The 16403-nt window shown below is 37.2% G+C and overlaps 1 protein-coding gene across 15 annotated transcripts in view; it reads right to left on the minus strand.

Moving 5' to 3' along the window:
- Nucleotides 1-6485: 6485 nt before the first annotated feature.
- The window catches only part of APC (APC regulator of WNT signaling pathway), a 124811-nt gene continuing 114893 nt past the window's right edge, over nucleotides 6486-16403 (minus strand). For all 15 annotated transcript variants that reach the window (XM_036226196.1, XM_016147113.2, XM_016147123.2 and 12 more), the window contains one exon: nucleotides 6486-15119. In XM_036226196.1, the coding sequence (XP_036082089.1) occupies nucleotides 8537-15119 (6583 nt within the window). In that variant the 3' untranslated portion in view covers nucleotides 6486-8536. The remainder of the gene's footprint in view (nucleotides 15120-16403) is intronic.

The raw sequence follows: 16403 nt of genomic DNA on the forward strand, positions 1-16403 counted from the left end.
CAGAACACTTACATTAGACTACAGTTGGGCAAAATTATCTAACAAAGTCTGTTTTATAGCAAGTTATCAAGTATCTGATGTGACTTATTATGTGTATTGCTTTTATATAATTATAAAGTCAAAAATCATTAAGTCAAACCATTGTAAATTTGGGACTGTCTGCATAAACCCTTGTTCTGCCTTCAGCAAGAATCCCGTTAGGTTAGTTTAGCAACCTAAACTTACCCTACCCTTTATTTCTCTTCTTAGTAATTTTCTATCTACTGATCTCTTTGCTCTGCTCTTTCTTTTTAAATCTCCACCCATCTTTGTTGCTTTCAGAGGTGAGCTGATCTCTCTCCCCTATTGCAATATCCCTATTAAATAAAGTCTTCTTTACTATTTTAATGAGTGTCAGAATAACTTTTTCTTTAACAGCTTCCTCACAGCATGGTAGTTTCAGGACTTCCTAACAGTGGTTTCAGAACTTCTTACATAATGGCCGGTGTCCTGCAGTCTGCACCGTGGAGGCTGCCAGGCCTTTTTAATGCCTGGTCTTGTCACTTCCTTCACATTCTTTTGGTCAAAGCAGTCGCAGGGGCAGCTCAGATTCAAAGGAGGGGTAATAAGACTCATATTGCAAAAAAGCATGTGGGATGGGAGATTGTGTACCTTCTTCAGAAATATGATCTACCATATTGTTGAAAGCCAATTTTTACAAACTTGAGAATTTACCCTAAAATAACTACTTGACCCAATAACAGAGTTTTCACTGTCAGGTAGAAAATTCAGAGAACAACCTGGTGTTTATGACTCAGATTTTTCTACATTCCATATACAGCCTCTGTTAAGAGTCACATCTCTATCTTGGGGCGGGAAGGTAAATAAGTAAAACTTGTTTTAATATGACTGCTTTATGAAAAATCGTTTAAGGCATTTGAACACGAGCAGTACTGCTTCGGCACATTTGTGGAAAACATTAACACCAAAGTGGCGGACAGACGTTCTCCTCACTTCTAGAGGACATAGTGCGACTTGTGGGCGTCAAGAACTGCAAGCACTGTCACCAACGAGATTTGGGCTGGTGTCTGACGGAGAGGGCCATTCTGGTAGACAGGTTGATCTGAACTTGGCATCCACTCCAAACCTTTTATATTATAGACTGATAAATAAGAGAAAGGAAGTGATAAAGGAGCAGCAATAACATGAGGACATTTACTGAGCTTCAGACTCAAGATTGAAAAGATTCAGTATTAAAAGACAGAATTGTGGAAAAGAGACACACAGCAGGACTCATGTTAGTAATTTTTTTTTTTTTTTATTTCAAGGATAGAAACAAAATCTTACGAACACTAAGGTAAGAAATAAAAGTTATCTAAAGAGGGGGAAAAAAAATCCAGACTGATATTTTAATTTCTTAGCCACAGTATACATTAGAGGAAAAAGAATTGAGGAAAAAGTTTTGAGGAAAAAGAATTGTGATCAACATTGTGATCCAAATTGTCCTTTGTGGGAGGGAAAAAGAAAACGATTTTATAGAAGGATTTAGAAAGTATATCCTTGACTAACCTTTTCCGGAAAAATAATATTCTGAGGATATATTCCATTCAAGCCAAATTATAATAACCTAAATAACTGAAAAAAATGAAAGGTGTGTAATATAGAGGAAACAGTGAACACTTAAATCTAATTTATGCTTAGATTTAAATAATTATTGATGTGATGGCAAAGCTAATTGCAATTAAGAAAAGATTCTGAAAATTAAAAACAAGTAAACGCAGTGATTTTGCAAAGGACTTGGGGTTCCAATGGAAACAATATGTGTCTCAGTTTCTAAAATTGTTTTTAGCCACTACATCACTAGGGTTTTCACTGGCCATGCTACCTGACATAGCACCACGACTTTTTGCCATTTTGTTGCCTCCTCATTTCTTTTGTCTTCCCCATCTGTGCTCCCCAGTCCCTCCCATTCCTGGAGTACCCCAATAATCCCAAATTCTTGCCTCTCTTAAGCCAACCTATGAAAGTTTCTCTAACCGTCCTTTCACCTAAACTCAAGACTTAGCTTTCCAGATCCCAAACCCATCAAGGTCTTCAGCTAAAGAAAAGGACCTCTGAGAATCATTCTTTAAGATCCACCCTTTTTAGAATAAAGAATAAGTTGTGGTTTTACATAACTTCTTTTGGTGTGTTTTTCTTAAATGAAAGAAATTTATTTTTCACAGTTCTGGAGGCAGGAATGTCCAACAACAGGGATCCAGCAAGGTACGTTTCATTCTGAAGCCCCTTTCTTTTGACTTCTGGGCAGCTGCTTTCTTGGTTTCTTGCTGTGACTTCTTTGTGTTTAAGTGAAAGAGAGAGAGAATGAGAGAGACAGAGACAGAGACAGAGAGAGACAGAGAAAGAGAGAGAAAGAGAGAGAGAGAGAGAGAGAGAGAGAGAGAGAGAGAGAGAGAGCGAGCGCGCGCGCGCGCAAGCACACTCTGATGTCTCTTCTTATAAGGACACTAATCCTATCAAATTAGACCCTCATTCTTATGCTCTCATTTTATCTTAATACTTCTTTAGAGGCCACATCTCCAGAAACAGCCACACCTGAGGTTAGCACTTTAGCATATGAATTTTGAGGGAACACAAGCATTCAGTCGTGTATATATTAAGTCAGACTAAGTCTCACTGGTTCCATGGTTTTAATTTTTGTATTTGTAATTTTTATGTATTTGATGCTGTATCATTTCACATTTTAAAGAAAGCATCATAAAACCGATGTTCACTTTTCATTGTTTGATGCCTTTTATTCAGAATTACACTTTGACCTAAGTTTTCCATCACTGCTTTCTTTGCATTTGCCTGTGCAAGTGTGGTTGTACTTTTATCCATCCTGGATCATTTTGAGTGTGTCTTTTGTTAATGTTGTATAGTTGGAAGACCTTTTTTACTTGACTCCAACTGAGAGTGTTTATTTTACTCTACACTTAATCTATTCATTATTTGGTAGTACTCTGTCATTTTATGCTTGTGTGGATAATTCTCCCTCTGCCATTTCTCCTGTCCTTTGAAATTTTAAGTTTCGCTAGTTGTTATATTTTTGGCAAATGATTTGGATGAAAAATTTTATTTAATTTTTAATATTGACATTACCACTAAATTAAAACATTTGTATTTTTCTAGGTTAAAAATAGCATTCTTGACATTGCCTACAAAAGATAAGAAATTTAACACACTTTTTACATCCTCCCTCCCTCCTATATACTATTTCCCAGTTTGGGTTGGAATAACCTGGAATTAAAGATTATTAAAATTAAGAATTTCATCGTTTCAATTTTGAGTTATTTGGATATTTACATTGCAATTCATTATCATATTAACCACAATTATTTACAGTTTATTCGTTTAAAAGTTTTATTGCTCAAATTGTTTCCTTAACACCTTTCCATTTAATTGCTTGGACGCTGGAATACTGGTGGAAATATGTCACGGTATCTGGTTGCCCAGTGCTTTTGAAATGCCTTTCACAGATATGGGGAATTCATGAATCCAGCACAGGCATGTGACATAGCCTCTGCCAATCATGTTTACCCAAGTAGCCACCCAAACTCCAGTGAGGAAGCAAGTGCCACATGTGATATTTTATGACCAGGATGTGTCAGAGGGCTCCAGTGTTTAGGGACAGAAACTGGGTCTTTACTGAAGCAGACGCATAGTATGGTTTGGGTTTTGTTCTACTGTCTAGTTTCCAAGACTGATTTTCTGGTCCTCATACAAATCCGGTGAGCTACTTAATATTCTTTAAAAGAATGAACATCTTGTCTTTAGAGAAGGTGTTGTTGGTAACAACCATAAGAATTCTTCATAAGTACTTACATAAATACTGGTTTGGCTGGTTTCAAAATTTCTAGGTAATATTTCCATTCCCTTCCAAATGCTGCATATATATATAGATGTTCAGTATTGCAAATAACTCTGATGTCAACCTAATTTTTTTTTTTTTGGCAGACAACCTATTCTTCTCCCTACAGAAGTTTTAAGAAAATTTTCTCTACCTTTCAAAAAAAAAAACCTCACTAAGATTTATCTAAATATGGTTTTCTGTTAGTTCAGTTACTTCAGAAACAAAGTAGGTTGAAAAATTCACAAATGCCCTAAACACAAGGAAAAGAACTAGGTCTTAGAAATCACAGGGACTGAGGTAACACCAGGAACTAGTGACTCTTTGTCTTTCACTTGCTCTCCATGTCCCCCACCCAAATCTGTTCCCTTCTCTCGCTCTACTGGTTGACTTTCTTAGTTTTAGCTTTATGAGGCCAGTCATAATCCTTGCCTTAACTCTAGATCTTTCAGTTCCAGCCCTCAACTGCCAACCATACATTTATTTCATGACTCTTACTTCAAATTGATTGGCCTAGTCTTTTTTCCTTTCTTTTTTTAAAACCAGGTCATACAAGTCTTTGGTCACTGGTCAGTTGATTAGTCTCCCCTAAGTCAGGGAGAAAGACAGGGTATGTGGTTCAGTGACCAATTAGTGAGGCTAAATGTTTGGTTTCCAAAATGTGGTGTAGGCAGGGCAGGTAATGTTTGACATTGTTCTTAGTAACTATTTTTCATTAATGTTGCTTTATATTCAATGGTCACCTTCATTAGTATACAGGATGAGTATTTTTAATTTAAAAATAGTAACAATCACATAACTTCAAGAAAATGAGTGAAAAGCCACAAATATAGAGAAAGAATTATCCTTAATGTCAGAAGAAAGTATATTTAGCACCAAGAACAATATTATACATATAGAGCATACAGGTTGAAAGAAGTATCAATGTCCTAACAAAAACCAGAATATAGTTATAGACAGATCACAGAACAGAGTGAGGGGAATGGCAAGAAAATGACCCAGTGTTTACAGGAGTCAAAGTCCATAGATTTCAACATTACAAAGCAGTATTTTAAAGTCAGCATAAAATGAAGGAAATACGCTGATTAGAAATTAAAAAATAATTTGTATACTCTATTTCAGCCATCATAACTTGAAAAATTATTTTTGTTTGGTAAATTTTAATGATTTGACTACTCAAATCTTCTGCTCTTGGCAATTTATTTTGCATTTCTGGCACTATTTTCTTTGCCTATCTTAGATACAAATAAACCTAGTGAAAACATAAGTTCTGATATAGTGCAACTGGCTCCTATTCTCAGCAACAGACTCATTCCTTAACCTTGTGGTACCCATCTGTATTTTACATTGTCAATTTTTTTTTTTGTCTGTACTTATGGTGCTATTTGATTGTTATGGGTTTATCTTTTATTTCTTATTTCTCTCTCATTAACTTTCCTTTTAGTGCCCAGGTAACTTGTAGTTTATTTTCAAATACTGGTATGATTTGTCATAGTTGATGTTAATCGCTCCCGCTGTTTATTAACAAATTGGGCACATTTTCCTTTGAAATCAATCTTCCCTCATTTCAAAGTTCCTTTTCATGGTTTCTTATTGCAAATCCAAATTAGACATTTGCTGAAATTATTGCCTATACAATAAGTGTTTTGAAGGAAACGTTAGTTGATCCTTTAGATACGGTCAGTCTTTAGAATTACTTGTTCATTCATTTCTTGTAAATTTGTCCACTATTGGAATTTGAGATGGACTATAGAGCTCAATATACAAATATTTCATGCCTAAAGAAGAGGGAAGTTTATTTGTTGGTATACAGTGTCAGATTAAAGGTCCAGTTGTTGAGAGGAAGAGGAATAGCTAGAACTGAAGGCAATCACTCAAGGAGCTTCCTTATTAGAGTAGTAGTTCTCAAAGTGTGGTTCCAGACCAGCATCACCAGAATTGCAACTTCTTGGGCCTCACTCAGAATCAGAAACTATGAGGAGTGTGGCCGAGCTATGTCTTAATAAGCACAGCTAGTAGTTCTAATGTACTTGTTTAAAAACCACTGCCTTAAGTTTGCTGCACTCTAAAGCTGGATAAAGCACTGACTCCTACTTTTCTTAATAGTCATAACTCTTAACTAATCCCCAACACCGAGCTCAGTATGTCACTTATAAGTAATAAGCATAAACTGGGACCATCTGGCCTGCTGTTATGGGAGCACCCTGTGAACTTCTAAAAGTAGAACTGAGATTTGCCTCTTTACTAATTCTCTAGAGAGTCTCATAGAGCAACTTTTCCCTCAATGGACAATATAAAGGGGTTGGCCCTTCTCCCAGTAGGTGCTGCCTACAGGAATTCCTGAGTTTTCTAGCATGTGGAAGGCACCTTTTTTCTTTTTTCATTTCCATCGACAATATTTTCCCTTATTTGAAAAAGACATTTTTTTCCTTCTCTTGAAAAGGGCAATTTTATCAATCAGTTTACATCCCATTTCTTTCCATAAAAGAATTAGACGTGGTTTATAAAAAACTGGCATGCAATAATTCAGAAAAAATAGAAAATCAGGACTCAGCGGAAAGAAATACGACCTATATGTGTGTATCCATTGGATAAAACAGACTGAGAAAAACATAAATAGAATAAATTAGTATTATTATTCACAAATGATTTCAGATAAAATTTGACAACAATTTAAATATACATTCCAAAAATCAGTAAATTGAGGTGTTTGCAAAGTGGTGCAGTGGAAGGAGTATGGGCTATGAAGTAAAAGGCCTTACTTCAAATCATAGCACTTTACTGGCATTTTATTGAAAAAAAAAATTCAGCCTCATTGCCTGTAGGTGATAAACACAGGTAAGGTAGAAAATTAAGTACATGAAGTGATTTCAAGGGCACAAAATAGATGTGCTTACTCCTTCTCACCCCCTTTTCCCAGAGCCCCACCATAATTGTTTTCCCTTCTACAAATGCAGAATGCATGAATTATTAAAAATAAATTTTCCTTTATTCAACAAGTGTATTTATCATCATCCTCATCCTCTGATCTTTTAGAACACATTCTGGGAAGAGATATTAAATTATCTTTGCTAATAAATGTATCAGTTAATTTTCCTCCGTGAAGGAGGATTCTCCCTGTTTCTACAACTCTGTCAAAAACAAAGGTTTTTCTTAACAGGCAGAGTTTTTTACTCAAATAGTCTTTTGACCATCCTAACGGTATTACAGCTATATTTGACACTCCTGTGACCTGCATTTTCTGAGCATAGTGAAGTGCTAATTATACCTGGTTGCTGGAATTTTGCCATAACATATAGAGTGATAAAAGGTGTTCACTCTAGACTCCGTAGCAACAGGGAGAAGATGAAGGGACAAGAGTTACATTCCAAGACAGGCTTGGAAGAGACTATATACCTAAGAACAATGGATTAATATTTCAAGTATAAAATTCTATTAGGAAAAAAGAAAGTCTATGTGGGCCTATTATGTTCAATGCCTAGTATGTGCTAGGCAGTTTACATTGCTAGTAAATGAATTTGTTTTAAACTAGCTCCAGTGGTGTAAAAAAAAAAAGAAAAAAATTCAGTGGGAAAGTATTAAACATCAGGAAATGCTAATCACATATGAGAAAAATAAATCTCAGGAATGATTAAGTGCCATTGCATGGAATGGTTAAATGCCAACAGTCAGCTTCAATTGGTTTTATTACAGTAGAAGGAATTTTACTCAATGCATAGAATTGGAAGAAAAAATTTATATAAGCTTTTAAAATAGGCCCTTTCTGACAATTATTAATACAAATGTGAAATAAGACCCTTCAAACCAATACCATTTTCAGTAAGTTTACATACAGCAATAATTTATTCTGAAATGTTCATTTAGTTTCTGTTGAGACACAATTCATGTCTCATCAATAAAAGAGCAGCCATCTCACCTCAAATACCAGAATATACAAGTTACAGCATAGCAAAAAGTCTACCTACTTTCAGATAAAATCTAGTTCAGGTAAAATAGTTTCATTCAATGTTTTACAGTTAACACAGATTTTTTTTTTTGTTTTGAGCACAAGAGTGTAAATTGTTACACTATAGCTATCTATATGCACATCATGTGACCACAGAACTGTTAATTGAACCATCAGTTTCATTCATGCAGTAAAGCAAAGCAGGCTGGGTAAACTTGTTCATCGGGAACCATATTACTGTGAATTTCACAGCCACATGATTAATTATAATGTTAGGTGGACTCACGAGAACTAAAACAGAATGTTTTTTTGCATAAATACCAATTTCTCCCTGATGTAAGTTTAGTCAGTTTATAACCTAGACATGATTGATAACAGCAATATATCATACAATATATCATATCTTCTATCTGTAGTGTTCATTAAGACAAGCAATAATTAAAGGATGATGGGATGGGATGCTACTTAAATACATGTAAAACATACTGTACAAATATACTTGGCTTTACCATCTTCTTCCTAACTATCAAGAGTACCTCTCAAAATATGACCAGTGAAGACAAAGTATACTATCAAATATGGCTTCCAGAACAAAAACCTTCTAATAAGAATCAAACCTATTTACATAATTTTCAGTCTTTTAAAGTTTCATTTGAAACAAAATTTCTACATAGCAGTTGTAATTAACACATATTTTTCTTAGTTTCATTATTCCAGCTCTTTTAAACAGACGTCACAAGGTAAGACCCAGAATGGCGCTTAGGGCTTTGAGTTCCACTGGATTCTGTGCTGTCAGTTTTTGAATCTCGTTTCTTTGTGTTGTTATTCACTGGAGTTGGGATCTGAGATGGCCGAGCCGAAGTGCTATCTACGCTGCTTTTCCTAGGGCTTGGGTTGTAATTAAAAGGAGTCACTCTGGCAGCAACAGTCCCACTAGGTGAACTGTGCTTGCTTGAACCGCTAGAACCAAATGGGGTACGTTCAGCTATAGAACTTTCATTAGTCTCTGATGCAGGAACAGAATTACTTTGTCCCGGTTTTGTTTCAGTTCCTTTTTGGTCTGAGGCATCTACCTGAATAAAGGAGTTCAGGCGGTTTTCCAAACCCATGGTGCGTACAGGACCACTGCCATTACCCACATTTTGTTTTCCCTGGTTATCTTTTGAATCTTTAGCATTTGGGTTTCCCTTTTCCGAAACACTGTCAATCACTGGGGGAGTATTTCCTGTGGGAGATCTTCCGGATCTAGGGTTGTTAATGGGACAGTCCTCAATTCTCACCCAAACATCCTCTGTTTTTGAAACAGCAGGTGCCATTTGATAAATTAGAGTCTTTGTTTCAGCACCATTTGCAGCACCTGAGGAAGTGGTCTGAGAAGTACTATTTATGGGAGAAATTTCACTTTCCTTTATTTTTCTCCATGTTCCCTTTGTGGATACTTGGTTTTCTTTAGTTTGTTTGGTTCCTGAAACACAGTTCACATGTTTTTCATCCTCGCTTTTTGCTTTTTCACTGGATTCTGATGAAGCAGAAAGAATTGAGGATGAACTTCCAGTTCTTCTCCACGTGCTTACTCGAGGAAGGGATGACGAATGTTTGCTGTGCTCACGTTTCCAGGTTCCTGACCTATTGATTGGAAGTCTGGAAGGACTTTCAGAATGGGAGCGTGCTATGTCATGGCGCTTTGCTGGTCTTCCATCATTATACTCTACAGTGGGACTGAGATTAGGTGGGAGTTTTCGCCATCCACCAGACTGAACAGATGAATGTGTTGACAGAGACATATCAGGAAGGGAAGGACTTAAAACTGGAGTCTGTGCCTGGGACCTAGTGGGAGAATCTGGCCTAGAAGATGGAGAGAGAGATTCGAAGGATGCGGATTCCTCCAATTTTCTCCTCAGGGTTGGGCTTGGAGCTTCTTTGATGAAAGTTGACTGGCGTACTAATACGGGTCTCTCTGACCTATCAGATTCACTTCCACTTGATTTAGTTGAAGACATTCTAGAAAGTTCTACCTTTTTGTTGGACCCATTGCTATTATTCAGCTGATTTAGTCCTTTGGAGGCAGACTCACTTCTTGGGATACTGCTGCCATTCTTGGATAAAGCCACTTGTTTGGTAAGGTTCTGCTGACTCATCTGTCTGCCTGGAGATGTGTAGGACATTTTCCCAGAACCCGAGGACTTGGTTGAAGCAGTACTAGGGGATGATGTCCTTGGCAGTTGAGATAATTTGTTAGGAGGGCTTATTCCATTTCTACCAGGAGAAATTGAGTTTCGCCCTGGAGACTGTATAGGTCTACTTAACGGTTGCTGGGCAGGTCTTGAAGGAGTGGAATCTCTAGATCCTGACCTAGATGGCCCTTTATTTGACCCAGCCTGTTGGGATGTCTGCCTGGTAACAGGGCTTAATTCTGACTTTACCGATGGCTTGGCTCCTCTAGGAGAAGTGGTGGCTGTCTGACATTCACTGGGGCTTTTGGAGGCTGGAGTCTTTAGGGGTGGGCCTTTTTTAGAAACTGGACTTGTACTTGAAGAGCTATTTCGAACTCCTGGAATGTGAATCATTGTCCTTCCTCGAGAGAATGAAGGCATGTTTGTTTGAAGGGGCTGTTTCATTTGGCTTGAAATTTCTGAATTTGACCGAACTTTTCCAGTAATCAAACTCTTATAAACCTTTTTCCCTCCTTTGATTCCCTTATTTTCAGATTCTAACTTTTTAGCTTCCAACGTACTTTTCTCCCCAGGTTTCAGAATTCGTGGGCCTTTATTACTTGTAAAGGGTTTATCCTCTTGATCAGGTGTAAGATGAAATGGTGATCCCAGAGAGATTCCTGACTTTAGTGAAAGGATGGAATCTGAATCTGATGAAGCTTGTCTAGATAAACATGCAGCAGCAGCAGCTTGATGTAAACTACTTACTATGGAATTTGCACCTTCCTGAATGGCTTTCCAATCAAAATTTTCTGAATCAGGGGATAAACCATGTTCAGAATCTGGTCTCTGTATATCTTTCAAATCAAGCGTCAAATCTTCTGCTAATATGCCACCCATATTTCTGGGACTATGCTTTTCATTATCACCCTTGAGTCTTGAAGGCTTTTTCTTTTTTGGCATTGCAGAACTTATACACTCTTGCAACAGATCATCTTCAGAATCGATACTGAGAGAACTGAGAGAACTGTTTCTTGAGAAACAAACAGGGGTATCTTCAACGTGAAATGATTTCGGAGCATAACCTGATGGCTGAGGTTTACTTGGTTCTCCCTGTGAATCAGCAGGCTCTGTCTCTTTGATAAGTTCACTTTCTTTGTTGTTGTTGTTTTCCTGATCAATGTCGCTAAGAGAACTTAAAGAGGAATTTCGAGAAAAGCAAACTGGAGTATTTTCAATAGCAAAATTCTGTAATTTTTCATCAGTTGCTGCCCCTCTGTCTGGTATGTCTTTGGATGACTGGGGAAAAGTGGACTGCTTCTGCAGCACGGTTTTAGACTGTCCTCGACTTACTGGATGTTTTGTTACAGCTTGTGTCTTATTAGCTGATTGTTGGCTGGAGGTTAGTTCTGTGTGACTGTTAACTTTAGCCTCTGATTCCTTATTTTCTTTACCCTTTCTTAATTCAGCCTTTTCCCTGGAAAGGTCAACATCATCATCATCAAAATCTAGAGAACTCAAAGAGTCATTTCGTGAAAAACAGTATGGAGTTCCTTCAATAGGTGTATAATGATGAGGTGAATCAAAAGTAAAACTTCCTTTGACTCGTTCTTCATTATTTGGTAACTTATCATTGAAATCCTTGGAATTATTTTTTGAATTCTGTTTTTTTGAATCGTTGTTGTCTGAAAAATTTCTTTCAGCATTTAAATTATTTTTTGAATCTGTATTTTTTTTTACACGTGTCCTATAGTCAGTATTTTGTGGCATAGGTTTTACTGGTGAAGTAGGTTTCTTTTTCTTACCATCGAATTGATTCTTGTTAGTTCCAGATGACGTCATAGATGCTTGTTGGACCTGGTCCATTATCTTTTTCACACGGAAAGGCTTGTGACTTTTTCCTTTGGGCATGGCAGAATTAATGCATTCTGCAAGAATATCACCTTCTTCTGTTTTACTGTCATCCAGTTCAGGTATAGTTATAGATGACGTTTTTCCTCTTTGAGCCTCATCCGTGCTTCGGCCTTCTGTAGGAATAGTATCTCGTTTTTCAAATTCACCTGACTGGGCCCCTGTTCTAACGCTTTCTCCAGCAGCTAACTCATTTGGAGGGGATTCTATTGTTAAATCACTTAGAGATGTAGCTGTGGAAAAGTTTATAGGTGTCCCTTCTACACAATACACGCGTGGCATATCATCTCCTGGTGTAAAACTAACATGCTTTTGTGCTTGTATCCTGTTTTGTGATGGCAGAAGTTTGTATACAGGTAGTTGACTTGGTTTCCTTGCGACAGGTGGAGGTAATTTTGAAGCATTCTGGGCTGGTTTTTTGGCTTTGCGTGAAGATTTTGTTGGCATGGCAGAAATAATACATTCTTCCAGTATTTCTATATCGTCATCATCTGAATCATCTAATAGGTCTTTTTCAGAATCAGCAGGTTTTTCGGCCTCCTTTTTCTGGTTTTCATTCGATTCTTCTGGCTGCTCAGATTCTGTTTCATTCCCATTGTCATTTTCCTGAACTGGAGGCATTATTCTTAATTCTACATCCTTCTGTATAAATGGCTCATCAAGGCTCAGAGCACTCAGACTAGATGAACAAGAAAAACCATCTGGAGTACTTTCTGTGGCAAAATGTAATAAAGTATCAGCGTCAGGAAGCACCTGGACCCTCTGAACCGCAGCATTTGCCACAGCTGGCTTAGGTCCACTTTCTCTCTTTTCAGCATTAGGAACTTTAGTTTTAGGTACCTCTTGTTTAGCTTGAACTGTTTGAGGAGGAGGAGGAGGAGGAGGAGTTTTACTTCTGCTTGGTGGCATGGTTTGTCCAGGGCTATCTGGAAGATCACTGGGGCTTATAATGCCACTTACCATTCCGCTGCAGGGTTCACTCTGAACAGAGCTGGCAATTGAACGGCTCTCAAAACTATCAAGTGAACTGACAGAAGTACATCTGCTAAACATGAGTGGAGTCTCTTGGACATAGTGCTCTGGTGGACTTTTAGGTGTCTGAGCACCACTTTTTGATGGAGATTTGGCTCCTGAAGAAAGCTCAACAGTTTTGTGTCTGGTCGATTCTGATGGTAAACCAGAAGACTGGAGTCTGCTGGATTTGGTTCTAATGTGCTGTGACACTGTTGGAACTTCACTTACAGAATCTTCAGTTGATCTAGTTCCACTGTTTTCTTTTATTTCTGCTCTTTGTAGTGTATCGGCAGAATCTGTTTCCTTTGTTGTCTGATCACATCCTATTTCATCTTCAGCTGATGACAAAGATGATAATGAACTACACCTTGAAAAACATATTGGGGTATCTTCTACACAATACGTCTGTATCGTTTCTTGGTTGATAGAGGGAACTTTGCAAGAGGTGGCTTTTTGTGTCTGACCACTTCTGCTCTGAGCTGAACTTGGATGGAGCTGATTCTGCCTCTTGGCATTAGATGAAGGTGTGGATGTATTCTCACTGCTTGAAGAGATGTGTTCAGTTTTAGTGCTTTGTCCAGATGAACTCTTTGAGAATGAAAAAGCTGGTTTTTGTGAGGAAGAAATGTCTGTGGCATATTTTAAACTGTAATCAATAGGCTGATCCACATGATGTTTTTCTTCATTATATTTTATGCTATAGTTTGTTGGTCTCTCTTCTTCTTCATGCTGCTCTTCCTCAGAGTAACGTTCACTATAGTTGGTCGGCTTATCATCTTCATAGTCATCATCCTGACACAAAGACTGGTTTACATTTTGATTAATTCCATGAGTAGAACCTACTCGATTTGTTTCTGAACCATTGGCTCCTCTTGACCTATATGGGGAAACACATTCTTGCTGCCCAAAATGTGGCTGGAACTTGAGGTGTTTCTCATCAGTGCTCTCAGTATATACAGGATAAGTTGTGCTTTGACTCCTTGATTGTCTTTGCTCACTTTGTTTCATTTCATCTTCTATAATATGTTTGGGTCTCGCCCATCTTTCATTCTGTGAAGGACTTTGCCTTCCAGAGTTCAACTGCTCATCTGAATATTTAAGACTATAATTTATTGGTGTGTCTAGTTCTCCATCATTATCATCCATATGATTTGCACTATGTATTTTATGGGCTAGGTCAGCTGGATATTGACCATAGCTGCAAAATTTACTTTCATCGTCTTCAGAATAGGATTCAATTGAAGGTTTCATTTGACCTCTTTTACCATAACCATCACTACTACTAACGCTATTTAAACTATCATTTGAAGATCTCTTATATTCCAATTTGGCATAAGGCATAGGACATGTCCTATTTGAAGTTTCTGATTTAGTGAAGTTGTAAGTATTTGAATGTGTGTGGGCACCAGAGCTTCTTCTTAGTGCATTCCTCTCATCTGCCCCACAGTGTAATTCGGTGGTAGACCCAGAACTTCTGTCTTCCTGGGCGGTGTGAATAGCTGATACTTCTTCCATGACTTTAGCAATTTGGGCTGCAGTGGTGGAAATTTGCAAACCTCGCTTTGAAGAGGTTCCTGGATTTTCTGTCGCTGGGTGATAATTGCCTAAGCTAATTCCTCGTTCTCTCTCCAAACTTCTATCTTTTTCAGAACGAGAACTATCTAAACTTCCCCTCGATGAAGAGGAGCTGGGCAACACTGTAGTATTTAAATATGGTGAAAGGACAGTCATGTTTCCAGTATTAAAATTGTCTGACCTGTTTTCATCATGTCGATTGGTGTCAAAAACATAGTCACCATAGAGACTTTGCTTGTGTCTTTGCTTACTACGATGAGATGCCTTGGGACTTAAATTGTCAATATTATCAAAAGTTTCTGATAAATGCTGAGCATCTAATTCTGCTTCTAGGGCTTTTTGTTTTCTTACATGAAGAGATGGCAAGCTTGAACCAGGAGACATAATATTGGCATCCTTATACTTTGCAGGTCTATTTGCCATGAGATTCCTTAAAGCTGCAGCGCTTCCCATAGCAATCATTTTGTGCTTTGAATGAATGAGGTTCTTGAGCATGCTGACTGCCCCCATGTCCCATAATGCTTCCTGGTCTTTAGGGTTTCTTGCTGAGAGATTCCACAAGGTTCCACATGCATTACTGACTATTGTCAAACTGTGAGATTTTAAGTGTTGTAATAAGGTTTGCAGGCAGTTGTTCTCTCTTAGGATTTGCCTGAAAATAAAAATAAGATCATAAAATTAAGGTCAAAATCTGTAGTAAGAACACATAGAAGGATAGAAAACAAATTTAAATCTTAAGATAACTACAAAACTTATTAACAGGCATAATAAAATTGTGTCAAATTATACTATAAATTCCAAGCATTCCATATCTCCTTTTGTTCTTAGTTTATTTAAGGTATTGTTTTAAGTTACTTAGTTGTCAGACTAAAAGAAGTACAAGTGTTAATTTTAATCCATTCTGCATTTCCTATTCTGACCTGATACCTTTTAAAATTTTTTCTTGAGCAGATACATTTACTTTATTTACATGGTGACAGTTTTCCTATTTAAGAACTATAAAAGTATCATGAAATCTGAACGGGGACTTTATGGTAGTTTCATTAAAGGATCTTTATGCAGTCAAGGAGCATGCTGTAAGAATGTAGATCAGCAAACTAACTTTTAGAGTAATCTTTATGTCTCTAGCTTGATTTTGTGATATTGTCATCCCTGTTACAAGTGCTCTCTGGTAAACTGTATGTATAGCTGTTAGTTCTAAAAACAAAGAAAAAAGGAAAGGTTTTCAAACCATTTAAAAATAACTAAGTATAAAAACAAGGGTTGAGACTCAGCAAAATGAACTTTGGGACTTGAAGAGCTACAGCTTGTTTAACGTAGGGTAAACTGAAGTTTAATAACACATTCAGCCTTAGTGGGCTATAAAATTGATTGGTAAGGGTGTACAATAAGCTTTAAGATGGTGGTCTTCTCTTAGTAGTCCAGTAGACACCTGATCGCTTACTGAGTTTAAGAAGTCTTTGCGTAGCAGAAAAGGCTATAAGGCTTGTGGTTTGTGCATCAAAAACTTAAAAGATGTTTATATTCTTTACAGGTTCTTTTACTAAAAGTACCATATTATCTTTTTTTAAAAAAGTAAAACAGAAACAATACTGAATAAAATAAACATGCTGTGAAAGATACCCATATTTTGGTTGACATAATACAGAGCCCGAGTTCTGAAAATGTGTGTCTCATATTGGAGGTGCTCATTTAGTTTCACAGCTCTAATATACTGGATGAACGGCTGTTGCTAAATAACATTATAATCACTGATGTTAAGAAACCACTAGAAAAATGTAAATCACTGTACTCTGAATCATACCCATAGGTTTTATTTTTGTTATTGTGACTTAGTTTTCTCTCTGATATAACAGGAGTTATATCACTCAGCTATCATTGGTTTACTTCTAGATATCATTATGATACTATGAACTTTTATTAAAATATATTAATA

The sequence above is a fragment of the Rousettus aegyptiacus genome, unplaced genomic scaffold (assembly GCF_014176215.1).
Source record: "Rousettus aegyptiacus isolate mRouAeg1 unplaced genomic scaffold, mRouAeg1.p scaffold_m13_p_8, whole genome shotgun sequence".
NCBI lineage: Eukaryota > Metazoa > Chordata > Mammalia > Chiroptera > Pteropodidae > Rousettus > Rousettus aegyptiacus.